At 40.8% G+C, this 17,943-nt stretch overlaps 1 protein-coding gene across 1 annotated transcript in view; it reads right to left on the bottom strand.

The window, feature by feature from the left end:
- The window catches only part of ARHGAP26 (Rho GTPase activating protein 26), a 531,098-nt gene that overhangs the window by 180,158 nt on the left and 332,997 nt on the right, over window positions 1-17,943 (bottom strand). The window contains exons 15-17 of the mRNA XM_036749095.1: window positions 15,933-16,020; window positions 10,752-10,810; window positions 8,288-8,393 (exon numbers count right to left, since the gene is read on the bottom strand). Coding sequence (XP_036604990.1) covers window positions 8,288-8,393; window positions 10,752-10,810; window positions 15,933-16,020 — 253 coding nt within the window. The remainder of the gene's footprint in view (window positions 1-8,287; window positions 8,394-10,751; window positions 10,811-15,932; window positions 16,021-17,943) is intronic.

Below are 17,943 nucleotides of genomic sequence, written 5' to 3'. Positions count from 1 at the left end.
TTGAAATCCTTCCTTTCTTTCAAGGCCCAGCTCAGGTACTGCCTCCGTCATGAATCCTCACTTGACCCTCCCCAAAGAAAGATCTCTTCTTTCTCAAATTTCCTATGGCACTTTGCCTAAGGTGCTGCCTTTTGACTGAGTCCAAGTTTTACATAACAAATCCTTTGATTAAGGGGATTTGTTCTATGAAGTTTGGATTCAGTCAAAAGGCTACATACTTGAGGACCTATAGGGCCACATGTGGCCTTGAGGCTGCAGATTCCCCACCCCTGGCCTAGACCTTTCCTTTGCACTTACCACATTCCTCCTCGTAGCCTGGTTACCTGTGTTTATCTCCTCTGTCAGACTAACTGCAAGATCTTTCAGGACAGTGTTTGTGGTGGATCTTTGTACCCTCAGAGCCTAACACAGTCTTTCGTATCAGATCTGTAAACCTACTGGCATAAGTAACTCCTCATTAGCAAATTCTTTCTACCAATACCCATCTAAAATCATTCTGCAATTTATAGTCTGAGACTTGCCCATGGCAATGAGTTAAGGGACTGGCACAGAGTCAGTATGGGGCACAGGAGGGACCTGAACCCAGATCTTCACGAATCCAAGACTGGTTCTCTATCCACAACACCACACTGTCTCACTCACTATGTCTGGACATGCTTAAGAAATATTATTGGGGCAGCTAGGTGGCACAGTGAGTAGAGCACCGGCCCTGGAGTCAGGAGGACCTGAGTTCAAATCCAGCCTCAGACACTTGACACACTTACTAGCTGTGTGACCTTGGGCAAGTCACTTAACCCCAATTGCCCTGCCTGCCCCCCTCCAAAGAAAAAAAAGCAAACAAAAAAAAAAGAAAAGAAAGATTATCAAAATGGAGCCAAACTTACTCTGGGAGAGTAAGCATATACAGTAAAGTTCCTTCTTTGAATATATTACCATATTCAATTTTTTCTTATTTTCTTATTTTAATTGTCTTTGTTTTCTGGAACTAAAATCTCAGTTTTCTTTCGTTGGTTTCCCATCTTCTCTCTGTCTACAATCACTCAATAAACCACAAGTTGTCTAGTTTTGATGCTATATCAATCCCTAGCAACACCTGATGACCCTAAAAAAGCCAGGTGAAGGATGGGGGAGATCTGGGTGGGTACAAATCCAGCCCTGATTGCTCTGGTATGCAGGTCTGAGAAAGTATCTCCCCCACCTCCCTCTCCCATGATTTTGTAATGTCCTCCAGTAGCACCCACTGGGTTTACAAAAAGTAAGCTTATCTCATAAGAAGTTAGGACTTCCTGAAGCCTAAGGACACAACTTGTCCAACATTTGCCTGGTTTGATCTTGTTACAAGGAGTGGAGAGAATCTCAGACACTCTAGTGAAGAATATCCAATATCTTGATCTGAAAACCTCTCAATCAGGGGTTCTGAATTTTAGGTCAAATTTCAGGGGTGGCGGGTCTGTGAACTTGAATGAAATCTTCATTTTCCCTAACTTTTGTAATCCCATATATGCTATTCAATGAATTTGAAAACATCATTCTGAGAAGTGGTTGATAGGCTACATCATACTGCCCAAGGGGTCCATGTCACACAAAACAGTTTAAAAACCCACGTCCTAAATGAACAACAAAACAGGAATCTGCAAAAACCTGGAAATGGAGAAAAATTAGATATGGCTTTCCTCAAAGAACCTTTCATAGTGAAGACCTGTGGGGAGCTCTCCCTTTCAGAGGCAGTTGTCCTAAAAAGACTGTTTATTTTAAAACTGCTTTGTAAAATTCCACTTTTTTGGGGGGGGGGGAGGCTTTTAAAGTCTGGGACCTTCTTGATGGCAAAGAAATAGCTGGCTCTTCTGATCTGGAAGGCAGTTTGTAACGGAGTTGGATTTCATCTGTATGGAAGGTGGGGGAGAGGAAGGAGAAACATTGCAGTATCCAATCAATCCATGCTTCTGGCCAGGCCATGGTGGCTTCCTTTCCATCTGGCCTCCCGGCAAGGACTTCAGGGGTTCTTCCTGCTTCACCAGCGTCTGGCTCCGGATCACGAGTCAACACCCCGCGGTGATTTTTTCTGTATGACCACAGGCATTTTCACATGAACCAGATTTACTTAGCTCCTAAGATCTCTGACTTCCGGAGGCAAAGCTGAAGATTCCAGCATGGATGGGGACCTTCCCCCCACCCCAAACATTACCATTTGTAGAGGCAGCTTAAGAAATGCTTTGAGAGGAAGGGGGTGAGGTGGAGGGAAATGGAAGGTCAATGTATGCTCTGCCCTAGACCAGGTGGAATAAAGTCATTTTATTCTGTTAAAAATTGGACTTTGATAATAAACATTTGCCTTGCATGCTTTATCAAAATTATTCTGTGGCTGATAGTCTGTCCCTATGTGGAAAGTCTACAATGTTTAGCAGATGCTCCAAAAAAAAAAAATAGCAGAAGACTGGGTAACAAAAACACTAACAAGGAGCTGGTAAGAGGTGATGACCAAAGTAGGTCCCCACCCCCTGGCCCTATTTTATTAAACTTTTAATTTGCTTTACAAGTGCTCAGGACCCAGAGTAACTGATCGTCCCCTCAGAACTGACCTTACTTGGCTGCCAGGCCCAGAGAAAGAAACAGGGAGTTCAAAAGCCAGCCAAGTGATCTCTGTGCCCTCTGCTGAACTGCTCACTTTGCTGTGGCCAGCTCTTCTGGGGAATAATGCCCAGCTCTGCATCTCTGGCAACAATGGCTCAAGCAAGGTTCTCTTTAGATGAATGTCCAACCAGGGACAATAGACTGTAAAGGAGATAGAGAGGTCATCCTGAGAAAATAACCAGACTGGCAGCCTATTGACAAACATTCCAGAAAAAAGTAGGCCTGTTTAAGCCCACTCTTTGCCATAGGTAGGCAGCACAAGTAGGTAGTTTCTGCTATAAAAGCTGGCAGTCTAGACCTGAGTTTTACTCCTAACTCCACCCATACCATTTTGGAGAAGTCACTCCCCCTGCTGGTATTTCAGCATCCTCGGCTGGAAGTTTGACAGGATGATTCCTTCCTTTGGCTGATGTCTGAAACCCCGAGGCCAAATAGAATGAGCTATAAACAGTGGGATGAAGTAACAATGAGGCACTATGGATGGCATGTACGGAATAGATAACATACATAGCCTTATTGTACTAAGTAACCATAGGAGAAGTAATATGAAACTACTCCAGACAACACACCTACTCTTTAGAGGATCATAATATTTAAATCTGGAAGGCCCTGTAGGAATCAATTATCCAGACTCCTTCATTTCACACATGAGGAAACTGAGACTCAGAATTTTGCCCGGGATCTTGAGTATTTCTCCTTAAAGATTTGTTCATTTTGTTCTGTTTTTGCTGCTTGTATCCCAGAACTATCTAGAATGAGACCTTCTAGTTTTACATGAGGATATACAGAAAAAAGTTAGTAACAGCAATAATACTATTAATAACATAGCACAGTAAAGCCCTTTACATACACCATCTCATGTGATTCTAAAAATAACCCTGTAAGATAATATCTCCATTTTACATTTGAGAAGACTGAGGTCCAAAGTTAGTCCATAGTCAGGTGGGATTTCAACCCAGTTCTTCCCGACTCCGACACAATGTTGATTACAGCATGCCACCTTTATTGCTATTATCCTTGTATTACATGCCACTTGCTAGAAAAATGTCAGGGTAAAGCGTGATAATATAATTCAGCCTAAGGCCTAAAAGGGCTTGGAAATGACAACAATTCTTTTCCCTTGTTAATTATGACATTAAACCTCCAAATCAAGTCCACTGCCTTGGTTTCGTTTCTCGTGTACCCTTTAACCCTTCAGGTACCACATGACCCATTCTCCAAGGTTTTGTGCCATATTCTAAAACCTGAAAATACCAACTTATTATCAGAATTATGGGGTAGGCAGGTGGCCAGAGTACACTAGGGCTGAAGTCTGGAAGTCTCATCTTCATCAGTTCAAATCCTGACTCAGACACTTACTAGCTGTGTGACTGGTCAAATCGCTTCACCCTGTTTGCCTCAGTTTCCTCATCTGTAAAATGAGCTGGAGAAAGAAATGGCAAACCACTCCAGTATCTTTGCCAAGAAAACCTCAAATGTGGACACAGGAGTCAGACACTACTGAAAAGCAATTAAACAACAAAACTCAGAATATGACTTTTTTATACATCACATCTGTATGCCAAGGACTGACTTCTTTGGTAATAATAATTAATAATAATAATGATAATAAACAGCTAACATTTATATACTGCATACTATAAGCCAGGCACCACACTAATTATTATTATCTCATTTGATCCCTGCAACAACCATGGGAGGCATTGCTATTATTTTCCCTATTTTTCAAAGAAGGAAACTGAGGCAAACAAGGATTGAGCAACTTGCCTGGGGTCACACAGGCAGCAGGCATCAGAGGTGGGTCTGAACCCAGGTCTTCCTGTCTCCAAGGCCAGGACTTGATCTATTATGCCAGGTTGCTTCTCATATTTTATGATTTAAAGTTCATCCCAGCAACAACAAAAATATGTGCATAGCCCCTTATAATTTTTATGTTCCTGCTGAGGTTTTAAACAAACCCAACTCCATACTTACGTAATTGGAAGGGTGTGTGTGTGTGTGTGTGTGTGTGTGTTTGCATGCGTGCTCTTTCTCTTCCCTAAAGCCTTATTCTCTATAACATACTTCTCCTTGGGATTAAACATGTCTTAAAACTCCTTCTGTATGTAGCTAAAGGGAAATGGACTTTGGAAAGTGCTTCAAAAGATTCCTTTTCAAAATACACAACACTAAATTTCTTTTCCTTTGAACCACAAGTTTAATAAGCATAGGGCAAATCCTCAGTAATGAGGAAAGTCAATATGGCATGTTTTCCAGTAGAACACCAATACTGAGACTGAAACTTAGGGAGCAAGTGGACCATTAGGAAGGAAAGGAGTGACTTGGAAGCATGATAACTCTGGCACATCCCAGGAGAAGTCTTAGCTTCAGAAAACTGGAAATAAATGCACAGACCCCTTATCTCAAGACACCTCGATCTCAATACCAGAATGGAAAGCAAGGGTATTGTAGTTTATGAAGACAGAAAGCTTTAAAGTAGCCATAAAAATGAATTCTTTAAAAATTAGTCTTAATTGAAAAACAGCCCAAGCCATCGGCTTCCACCTCATACAATCTCTCATGGATTTCAACTTTCATAGTATTAAAAATTACACTGGGAACCTAAGAAGCTGTGCTTTTTAACCCCACCTCTGCCTCTCACTTATACTGTGGCCTTTTGTCTGTCATCTGTCTCTCCTGTACTAAAAGTTTCAACAAATATGTGAATCGAACAAGATAAAAGTTAACAGAGATAAATTTAAAGTCTTATATTTCAGTCCCATGAAGTCAACTGCACAAAAACACATTTAGATCAGAGATATCGCATGGTGTTCTGGCTGTTGTAACCTCATGGGAAAGTGCATACAACATTTCATATTTGCAGGATTGAAATATATTTGTTGTTGTTTGGTCATGTCCAACTCTTTATGGCTCCATCTGGGCTTTTCTTGGCATTTTCTTCTCCAGTTCATTTTACAGATGGGGAACTGAGGCAAAAGGGGTTAAGTGACTTGCTCAGGTTCACACAGATACTAAGTGTCTCAAGTCAATGTTGATTGAGTGATAACCCACTATTTAATCATGGACAAATTATTTAACTTGTCTGAGCCTTGCATTTATCACCTGTTTAGTACCTTTCAGGGACATTGGAGGGAAAGGAAACGGAGAGAAACGGGGAGAGGGAAAAAGGGATAGTTCAACATAACATAAAATAAAAATTCCAAACAATGAGAACTTTCTCCATAACATCCCTGAAAGGCAGCAAGCACAGAGATTACCTATCCCTATTTTGTAGGTGATTAAAATGAGGCTCAGAAAAGTTAAATGATTGCCTCAGGATTACAGAGTTGGTGGTCAGTCAGTCATTAGGCTTTTATTAAATAGTTAGTTGATTAAGTATCAAAGCCAGGATTTGTACCCAGGTCTCTCCAGATTCCAAGACCAGGGATCTTCCCATGATACCATACGGCAATCAGAGGCAGGATAAAAGAAGGAATTTGTTGGAATAACTGGCTTCTGAGGCATTTATATTATATAGAATTTCTAATGATAGCACGTTCTACTGAACAAATGAATGACACAAAAACTCATGGAAAGGGAAAGAGGAATAATAACAGAAAAAACAAACAACACCAGGCAAACAGAAATTACACTTCAGAAAAACTCTTTAAAAGTAACAAAATTAGCTTGGATGGGTTTCAGGCAAACAATTCAGGTCACAGCAGCAGCTTAAGATTGTACAGTTGCCATGATCCTTGGTCCATGGACAAGGACAAACTGACTTTAATGGAAGCTAAGATCCACAGGGTGGAGGGGAGGAAAAGTTCCAACAAAATGACTACCCAACAAATTTCGTTCATCAAACTCCACATTGAGGGTTCTTTTTTTTTTTTGATTCCTGACATTCCCGGGGACAGTTTAATAATAAGGGAAATCTGATATAGGCTCTGTGCCCTCTGCTGGAGCACTGACTTCTTCCAGTCTCCATTTCTCCAAGTTCTCCCAAATTCTTCAACCGAACAGACTCTTCTACCAGCTGGTTTTTTTCCCTTCTCCTCCAGCTGCTCTCAGCCAGCCCAGAGATCTCCCTAATGCCTAATAGCCACACAATGGTCTTGAGATTCCTTGCAAATACTTGTCTGCTTTGCGTACCTAAAATCTCCCTAGTCTGTGGGCACCCTCCTCCTCATACATATACACTGTTTTAAAACCAAAATCTAAACCCACTTTTCAATTCTAGGAACAGATACAAAAAGGAACACAGATACCAAGGAACAGATACAAAATGATCATCAAAAAGCATCTGGAATGATTGAGTCTAGTTCTTCAAGATTCTTCAGCCATTTCCCGTTTTTTACTTGGAGGATGGGGGAGAGAAGGCAGGATTCCCACTGCAAACTTGCATATCTCTGGTAGGTTTCCTAATTGTTACTGAACATGTAATCTAGGCCAGAAGAGCAGTTGCCTTTGAACCCTCCCTACTGCCACTCACTGAGCACACAAGGCTTTCCCTGCTTTTAAATTCAAACACATGGAAATCGTTATGGCAACACTTACACACTCTTTCCAGGAGGTAAAGTCAAGGATTTCACAGAAATCTCAACACCAGCTCATTCTCCCTCGGTAGGATATCAGCTTATCCCCCACAAAGGAACTAAATCTCTCAAGCATAAGTCCTCCTAGTCAAACACAATAGCCATGTTGTCCAGTAGGCTGTCAGAAGGACACCCAGAAAATTGAGGAACCGATCTGACTATTAGCTTCTTGTCTTAGCTCCTTAGCTCCTGCAGTACATTTCACCCTAGCCGAAGGAAGCCTGGGAAAAAGAATGGAACTCTACAAGGTCTGCTGTAATACATTCTCACAGCATTAAAGCCATGAAAAATAGAAACCCAAGTAAGGAAAACCAGGCTGTGTGCACAGAGTCATAGAAAATAATCCTGGAGAGGATCTTGGAGGCTATAGAGTTCAAAACCCCTCATTTCAGAAATGAGGAAACTAAGGCACAGAGCACTTAGATGACATGTCCAGGGTCATGTAACAAGTAAGAATTGGGGGCAGGATTTTAACTCCAAGTCCAGTACTCTATTCATGAAGCCATTTGCCTGCCTCTACCCAAGACAGTAACTAGACATTTGTCCAACAACAATCCATTGATATCTGTAGAGTGTTCTATTCTCTTCCCGGCTCTGATATCATTGGATACTCACAAGCTTATAAGGTTAGGCAGGCCAGGTATTATTATTTCCATTTGATAGAAGAAGATACTGAGGCAGAGTGGTTAAACAACTCAATGTCATGTGGCTAGTTGGTGGAAGGCCAAGCCTAGAATCCAGGTTTCCTGATCCCCAGTCCTGGGATGTCTACCTCCCTTTTTGAATTTTTATGGGAGGAATCATAATGGCTTATCACCCTTAGAAATTCTACCCAATAATTTGGCTTTGTGGATATATTCCAGCCTTTCTGGTGAAGACTATACAACTCATGTCCTTCTTCCCATCATGTTTCAGTCATTACATATTACACAAACAGAGACAGATACACACACACACTTTAACCATTCAACATGAGTATTGTATCAAGGCAAGTAGGCAGAACTAAAAAAGACGATACTGAAAAGAAAAGAACTTTCAAAAAGAGACGTTAAGAGACCACGTAAATCAACTATAAAACTTACTTTGCCAAATGATTCATGAGTAACTGTAACATTTGCCGGTTTTTTTCCGGGAGCCGATGAACAAGGGCATGGATTTCTGAGACTCGAGACTCCTGGTTCTCTAGCTCTGAAATGGAAGGGTGCAAAACATTGATGCCAAAGTGGAATTAGACTAACTGTCTTAAGTCAGATTTGAACTCAGGGAGAGGAGTCTTCCTAACTCCAGGCCTGGAAGGCATTCTGTGCACTATGGTGCCACCTACCTGTCCTAAAGACAGGTTTATGTTAGAAAGGTTGAAGAATTGTTTTTATGATCCTCTTGTAAACCAAGAAGGCCCCACAATATAACATGGAGTAACATGATGAATATGAACTCAAGTGAGGACAGTGAAAAATAATAAAATAAAAAGCAGCAGTCAACTGTACTCACAGTTGTAAGGGATAGCTAGCTCTCTCACATGGCTAATTAGTTTTAAGGACACAAGGAACTTCATGCACTAGGCTAAGTGGTAAACAAACTAGCATGAGCATTGCGAGGGTGTCACATATCAAAACATCACCTCAACACAACCTTAGTGAAGATGTAGGAAGTGTTCAATTATCTCCAAAGCAAGAACAGCAAACAGCTTGGTATAACCAAGGCAGCAAGAATTAGGAATTCAATTCCTTCTCTGAACCTTGGTTTCAATCCCTGTTTTGCCATCTTTTCTTGGGTCTATCAGTGTTTTTCTCTATGAAGGATGGGCAATGTTTTGTGGTAGAAAGAATTCTGGGCTTAGGAGGGATATGAATTTCAATCTAGAGTGTCTCTAGGGGAAATCATATAACTTCTCTGTTTCTTAATTTGTAAAATGAGGATCGAATTGCTCACACTCCCCTCTTCATTGGGTTACGCGGAAAGCACTTTTTAAGCATTAAGGCGCTAACAGAGTGAGTTATTACTATTAAACAGGGCAATGTCATTCGCTATGCCCTGAGTTATCGGGCTATTTATAGGGCTGTTAGAATGAATCTGAGAACGGTTGCTTGGAATTCCTCTGAGAAAGGTCCAATGCAATCCCATTTTCACTCCTAATTCATTTCTTTCTATCTACCCGCTTCTTTCTTTTCCCTTTCAGGAAACAGTACATAGGGGATGAGGTCTCCCAAGGACTTTTCTTCCTGCTTTTCTTGCAACGCATGCAACACAGAACAGGGATCCAAGTGAAGATACAAAAAGCACCTGTTATTTTATCAGTGTAGGAATTTGGCCCACTCACACAAATCACAACCTATCTATAACTTTCAGTCCATCAGTTAAATTAATAAGCTTTTATTAAGTACCTACTATGTGCCAGGCACTGTGCTAAGTACTGGGGATACAAAAAGTAGCAAAAGGAGGAGCTCACAATCTAACAGAGGATGGCTAACAGGAAATGTTTTACATGGCTTCACGTACGTAATGGGCATCATATTGTTTGCCCTCTTAATGGGTAGGGGAGAAGCTGGAAGGTGAAGAAAATTTGCAACTCAAAATTAAAAAAAAAATGATTAAAAAATTAAAAGAAACAAAAATCAATCTAATGGAAGAGAAAACATGCAGATACAATCTGAACTCCTCCTTGAGGGCAGAGTTTGTTTTTGTTCTTGAACACAGTGCCTGGCATACAACAAATTATTTATTGATTGAGATGGTTGGGGAATGTTGCCTGAAGCTCACTCAAAAAGTAAAATAATTTGCCCATGGTCACACAGCTACGACCTGAACCCAGGTATTCCTAACTGTTTCTACCATTTCATGTTGCCTCAAAATAGTGAAGGAACAAGATGATTATCAATGGCAATGGAAAGAGAATGGGTACCCCTAAAAGCTGGCAAATCAATGAATTTTAAAACCAGTGGGCTGTACAAGCTGCTGATGCTGTAACTATGCTGATGATTCAGGCCAGACTTTCATCTGATACAGAATCTTAAGGCTCCCTTACAGACATACCACTCACTCACTCCACGCAGCCAGATTCCAGTGTACTAGGAATGGCTTACACCTAATCCCTATGTACTTTTTATACCAGTAACATGATGCTAGGGACCTGGATGGGACATCCAAAGAATGATCATAAGCTGTGAATGGAAGATCTGATGGAATGAGACCTATGAAGTTATATAACGGGTATCATATTTATGGAAAAGCATCCCAGGCTTGATCTGCGTAACATGCAGTGTCTGATTCATTCTGTATACTGCTGCTCTAGCTGGAAAAACCGAAGTCATTAGAACTTCAGTAACTAGAATTTGCAATCAAAGCTTTGTTTCTCTTCTCCTGCAGCAGTATCTTAGTCAGAATATGTATACCACAGGCTTGTTAGAATCTACATGGGCATAGTTTAGGTACAGCGTACCAGGGAATAGAGAATGCAATTGTGAATATTATGATTTCTTCAAAATTCAAAGAAAAAGTCTCTGCTACTCTCCACCTCCTCAAAATTGTAACAAAAACCAAACTTACTAGCTGCTTTGATGAAACTTCTTTGGAACTGGTACATCATGAGTGGCCCAGGGAGCATTCTGGAAAAGACAAAGAGACCAAAAAGATGAACTTTATCACAAAAGAATCAATCCTCACCTAACAGCAGCTGAGATACTGTCTCCATAGCATGATCTTTCCTCAAGCAGAAATAGCCCAGAGAAACAATCCTAACATTCCTCTAGGATTGTCCCCCTCCACCTTTTCTATTTTCTTGAAGTGAACTAATACCCATTTTAATTTTTCTACACATTCATGTCGAGAAAGGAGTGGGTACAGAATTCAAGTACAACTCAAGTGTTTCCCTGACCAGGCCACCAGCACGACGGCCCATTAAAATATGTTGCAGAAATAAGACAAATAGCTCAACATTTTTCACTACCTCCACTTAAAACAAGACTGGCTTCTTCCCATCAATTTGGTATCAAGGAAAAGTCAAGAAGAAATATGAAAAAGGAGGCATTTTCTAGTGAGAAATGATGATAATGATGATGATGGTGATATAGCAGTAGCTCCTCACATACATATAAGGCTTAAGGTTTACAAAGAATTACCCTCACAATAATCTTGTAAAGTAAAGAGCACCAGTACTACTATTCCTGTTTTACAAATGAAGTCACTGAAGCTTACAAAGTTAAGTGACTTTCCCACGGCCACACAGTTTGATATATGTCAAGCCTGGGACTTGGGCCCAGTTCTCAGTTTCAAGCCTCCTTGTATGTTTTTATGTTCCTGCAAAGAATCTGTTATGCATGGCAGCTAAGGGATGCAGTGAGCGCAGTACAGGAAGGGTGATCTGAGTTCAAATCTAGCTTCAGATACTAGCTGTGTGACCCTGAGACAGACTTAAAGTCTGCTTCAATTTCCTCCTCTGTAAAATTGAGAAAAAAACAGTATCTACCTCAAAAGACTATTATGAGGCTCAAGCTGGATACTACACCAATCATTCAACCAATAAACATTAAGTATCCACTATGTCCCAAGCACTAAGCACTATATTATATATTTCCTACAATACACGTAAGGTAGTCTGTAAACCTTAAAGCACTGTATAAATAAGAGTTGTTATTATGATTATTAGATTTTTTTCCTTAGATGATTACAAAGATGTCTCAGTTTTAAATACTGTTGAGTCATTTATGTCACCCTATATTTAAGTCTCTCCATCAAACTATGTGTTGTTCTTCCTGGTTCTTATTATGTAATATTCTCACCGGCGGATGCTTCTTACTTATACTGGCATTCTCTTGGTTGCTGCCTGCACTTATGCTCACACAGGACTTCAGAAAACTCCCCACAATATGCTTTGTAATATATTAAGAGGCAATACCCCCATGCAAAAGAAAGACCTCATCAGACCACATTCAAAATATCATGTTTAGGTCATGGCACTACATTTTAAGGACATCACTAGAGTGCATGCATAAAAGAGGCAACCAGAACCATTAAGAAACCATGGCACAGGAATTAGGGATGTTTATCTTAGAAAAGGGAAGGCTGGGGATAAGGACATGACAGCTGCCATTGAACTTAGAAGGTTATCTTGTGAAAGAGAGATTCAACTTAATCTGCTTGGCCCCAGAACATAGGACTAGAAGCAATGGGTGAGTGGTATAAAAACTCAAACTTGGGCTTCATGTGAGGAACAAACATCCTCACAACATTATCCAAAAGTGGAAAAGACTGCCACAGAAGGTAGGGAGTTTCCCTTCACTGAAAAGCATCAAACAAGTTGGACAAGAATTTGTAGGGTATTTTGATCATGGGGATTGTTTTACAGGCATAAGTTGGACTTGATCAATACATATTTATTAGGTGCCTACTATCTGCAAAAGACAGTATCTGCCTCAAGGAGCTTACAGTCTAATGGAGGGAGACAACATGCAAACAGATAAGTAAACTATATACAAGATAAACAGGAAATAATTAACAGAGGAAAGGCACTGGAATTGAGGGAAGACTTCTTGTAGAAGGTGTAGATGGTCTCTTCGAACTCTTAAATTATCCGTTTCTATGATTCTGAGGTGGTAGTGTACTACAAAAGAAGGAGGAAGAAAAATGGCACATTCCCAGTCCTCAATGAACTTAGAGTCAGATAAAAATAAGATATACGCAAATGAAGACTACAGGAGACCTGAGTTCAAATCCCACATCAGACCCTTAACCAGCTGGTATGCTGGGCCAATGGCTTAATTTCTCTGGGCTTCAATCTCTTCATCTTTAAAACAAGGAGGCTGAAACTCATGGACGCTGAGGACCCTTTGAGCTCTAAATCTACAAACCTATGATAGAAAACATAGCAAGGGCTGGCAAACAGGAGTGATCACCACCAGATTCTATTCAGTTGCTGGCTCTTTTTGCAAAAGTCCAGCATATCTTCACTTGGCTTGATTGTCTAGTTATGCTATCCACGGCTTCAAGCCTTTTTCTGCCTTTAGAAATCCCATACATGCCAGAATGTATCCTTCCCCCTACCATATATTTCACACCCTCCATGAAGGTTTTCTTCACTGAATGGCTAAGAGGTAAATCTATCACCTACTCTTACCACTATTCAAAGGCCTAGGGAAGAAATATCTAGAAGAGTGATGCCTTCTCTCCATCAGAATGCCAATTTGGAATGACCATATGAAGGAAGGCATACTCTGAGATGTTTTGGTCATTAGAAATGACAAATAAAAAAGGATAGCAAGGTCAGGAATAAATTGAGTAACTCCCTCTGAGGATATCATAACAAAGGATTCTTCCATTCTCCTGAAAGGCATCCTACTGAGATGGATGGAGTGCTAGACAGAGAGTCGGGAGACTTGGGTTCCAATGCTGCCTCTGATGCTAGATGAGCTGTAGATCTTGAAAATGAGGACAGTAATGCTCACTATCTACTTCACAAAGTAAGGTAAACCCTGTATCAACATTAAAGTATTCTATAAAGGGAAATTATTTCTGAGATTGGTTCCAAGGAACACACCTTATCACAGTATCCCTTCTGTAAAATTGTCTTAGCTGGTGGTGCATTTTCTCCTGAAGCTGCCCTAGGCTATACACTTTTGGCAACCCCATCCAGCAAAGAATAATTCCACATAATTCAGTACCATTTACTGGGCCATGTAGGCCATGGCGCTAGGGATATTAAAACAAAGGTGATACCGTGCCCACCCTAGTGAATTCCCAAATATTGATTCCTAGGCCTGACCACTCTTCACATTTACAGTAAATGATAGGATATTTTTAGGTGGATGTCATTTTAAACTCACACTGTCCCAAAATTAACTTATTTTTTTCTCTTTTAAACCTGCTTATCCTTCTAATTTCACCACCCTATCACCTCCAGAATCAAATATAAAATATAACATTTGATTTGCTGAAAGTCAGTATAACCTGGTCCCTGCCTACCTTTCCAGCCTCCTCATACCTTACTCTACTTCCCAACCCATACCCTTCGATGCGATGCGGTAGCCTCCTTGCTGTTTCCTTAGACATAACTATCTCCCAACTACAGTCATTTTCATTGGTTGATCCCATGCCTGGAACTCTCTTCCTCTTGGATTCCCGTGGCTTCCTTCAGATCCCAGCATAAGTCCCACCTTCTGCAAGAAACTTTCTGTAATCTTAGTGTGTTCCCTCTGAGCTTATTTCAAATTTATCTTGTACATGCCTGGCTCGTACATAGTTGTCTTCAAGTCATTTCCCCTAGTAGACTATGAATTCCTTGAGATCAGGGACTGGTTTTTGTTTTTCTTTGTAACTTCAACTCTTAGCACAATGCCTAGCACACAGTAGACACTAAATAAATGCTTACTGACTCAACTCCAAAGGTCTGTGGTACCACTCAACAAACATCAATTGGGGCCTACTATGTGCAGGACACTATGTTAGGCTGTGGAGACATAAGAAGAAAAATATTCCTACATGGAAAGATGATGTGTATGATTCATGAGACCTCAGTATTAGTGTACCTGAAGGGAATATGCATATATGTGTGTGTATGTGTGTGTGTGTGTATAAATATATATACACACCCACATACACACACATATATATATATATGTTTACATATATATATATATGTATATACAGAGAGAGAGAGAGAGAGAGAGAGAGAGAGGACACAGGGTAAGTTGAAGATGAAGGGAAGATATCTAAAAGAAATAAAATCAAATTAAGGGATGAGAGAGGAATATATTGAGAGAGGGAGATAGGGAGAGAGAGAATGGGGTGGATTATCTCAAATAAAGGTGTCAAGAGGAAGCAATTCTGTGGGAGGAGGGGAGAGGGCAGGTGAGGGGGGAATGAGTGAATCTTGCTCTCATCAGATTGGGCCTGAGGAGGGAATACCATACATACTCAATTGGGTATCTTACCCCACAGGAAAGAAGAGGGAGGAAGATAAAAAAAAAATAAAAGGGGGGGGATGATGGAGGGGAGGGCAGATGGGGGTGGAGGTAATCAAAACAAACACTTTGGAAGGGGGACAGGGTCAAGGGAGAAAATTCAATAAAGCGGGATGGGTTGGGAGGGAGCAAAATGTAGTTAGCCTTTCACAACACGAGTATTGTGGAAGGGTTATACATAATGATACACATGTGGCCTATGTTGAATTGCTTGACTTCTTAGGGAGGGTGGGTGGGAAGGGAAGAGGGGAGAGAATTTGGAACCCAAAATTTTAAAAACAGATGTTCAAAAACAAAAACAACAAGTTTTTGCATGCAACTAGAAAATAAGATATACAGGCAATGGAGCATAGAAATTTATCTTGCCCTACAAGAAAGGAAGGGAAAAGGGAAAAGGGAGGGGTGCGGGGTGACAGAAGGGAGGGCTGACTGCGGAAAAGGGCAACCAGAATATACACCATCTTGGAGTGGGGGGGAGGGTAGAAATGGGGAGAAAATTTGTAATTCAAACTCTTGTGAAAATCAATGCTGAAAACGAAATATATTAAATAAATAAATTAAAAAAAAAAAAAGAACAAAACTAAGTCAATCCCTGCCTTCAAGAAGGGATTTGCCTGGCAATTACGCTATTAGTTTGACCAAAGAAACTGAATGTATTCATGCAGGAACTGTTTCCAGATCTTAAACAGCCAACCAGGCACTCTCCATAGGCTGAAAATATTTCTTCCTACATGCACGGCAACAGAAGCAAGACAAGACTAGAAAGACTCACCTTAAGTAAGTCTTCAGTGCACTAGTAATGGTCTTTATTTCCCACTCCGCACATATATCCACTTCTGTTTCAGAAGCTGTTTTGGGGTCTAAAAAATAAAAGAGAGAAAAACAAATGATTAAAAGTAAAACAAATAAAATCATTCTCTCCTCTTGAGGTGAGCCCGTCTACCGCTTGATGCTTTCACCTTTATCTCTATATTACTTTTGGAGGTTGAATATATCTCTTGGACTGACTCAAAGAATGGCTATTTGGATTCTAGAACAGTTCTCATGTAACTCTTTGGTGTACTTATTATGTAATACTGTGGATCATCTGTGTTTGTGGCTTATCTCATTTCTCAAATACTCGAAGGGATCTAAGGTCTTATCAGTCTGAGCGTTCCCTCCATTGATTCACATCGCAACCTATTCTGCATGACTTTTGTCCATGTCCATACCACATGGAGGCCCTTTTTCAAACATACCTCTGACATCCCCAGGATACCAAAAGAACATGCAGGCTGTCTATTAGTCATCTTTCACATTTACCATTTATATCAGTAAGGCAAGATTCATGACCTCAAGGATAACCATGAACATGCCTGAATGGTTCGGAATAGTGAAGTATAAGAAATTCTCTACGTAGAAGGCAGTAGAGTATAACATTTATTTAAACAAGAGAGAATCCAATCCCAGGACCAGTAATTCCAATTCCATATAGTAGAAATAATATTCCAAAGGCAATAAGCCCACCTCAGTGCAGCAACAAGGAAATTGTAACACAATATTATAGCAAGGAACCAAGTCATCCTGTAACCTTCCCTCCTGCTAGGGCCTTCCTATAAGCAATCACTCCCGAATCCTAACTCTCCACTCATCACTCTCTTCTATAGCTCTGTAGACTCCAAGCTCCTGCTCCTTCTCCTTGGGCTGAATTCCGATTCCTGTGGCTCTCACTGCCTCAATGTCCTCTTGATGTCTTCTGAATTCTGCTGCTCTCAGTTCCGCTGCTCTCTTGCTCTCAGTTCTGGGCTCTCTTAGCTGGCATCTGATTGACTAGAACTCAGTGCACATACCATTGGCTCTGGTCTTAGCAACTCCCCTTAGGTGCCATATCAGCTTAACTAGCAAAAGGGTGTGGACTTGCCTCTAATCAGGCCTCCCTTTGTTGGCCCCACCTAAGGGGAAAGATCTTTCACTTACTGATTGGCCTTACACCATTTATCCTCACAATCTTTCCTACCACTCATGCAGGTCTGATGCAATTTTTTTTTTTGGCCTTTTCTAGGTATCTATAGGTAGCACAGTAGATAGAACGCTGGGCCTGGAGTCAGAAAGATCAGCGTTCAAACCCAGCCTCAGATCCTCAATAACTGTGGGACCTTGGGCAAGTCACTTAATTTCTGTTTGCCTCAGTTTCCACAAACATAAAATGGGGATAATTATAGCATCTACCTCCCAGGGTTGTTGTATCAAATGGGATCAAATGCAAAGTGCTCAGCACAGTGCCTGGCACACAGCATGCATTTAAGAAATGTGCATTTCCTTCCTAAATAATCCCCTTTTTGGACTATGCAGCAGCCTGCTCACCTCCACCACAGCAGAGATTCGTTGCCCTCTGGGGAACCTCAATTCCAGTTCTTTGGAAACTGTTAGGTGTCATGATGCTTAGCCATATAACACAAGAGCAGAAGGAAAACAGAAAAAAACAAATCTAATCTTCACTAGACTGTAAACTCTGTGTGGGCAGGGATCACATTATCCAGTACCTTTCCCCACACTCCATCCTCTGCCAGCGCCAAGCACAAAGCCCTGCACACAGCAGACCCTTAATAAATGCTGGTTGTCAGGAGAAAACTGTACACAGTAACAGCTATGTTGTGTGAAAAACTCAGCTACTCTGATCAAGATAATGATCTAAGATAATTAATTCCAAAGGAACCCATGATGAAAAAACTCTATCTACCTTCAAAAAGAAAACTGATGAACTCATGTAGGTTGAAGGATACTTTTCTTCATTTTATTTTTCT

The sequence above is a fragment of the Trichosurus vulpecula genome, chromosome 3, assembly GCF_011100635.1.
Source record: "Trichosurus vulpecula isolate mTriVul1 chromosome 3, mTriVul1.pri, whole genome shotgun sequence".
Lineage (NCBI taxonomy): Eukaryota > Metazoa > Chordata > Mammalia > Diprotodontia > Phalangeridae > Trichosurus > Trichosurus vulpecula.
The sequence above is the reverse complement of the archived record's forward strand: the minus strand, read 5'-3'. Positions and strand labels throughout refer to the sequence as shown.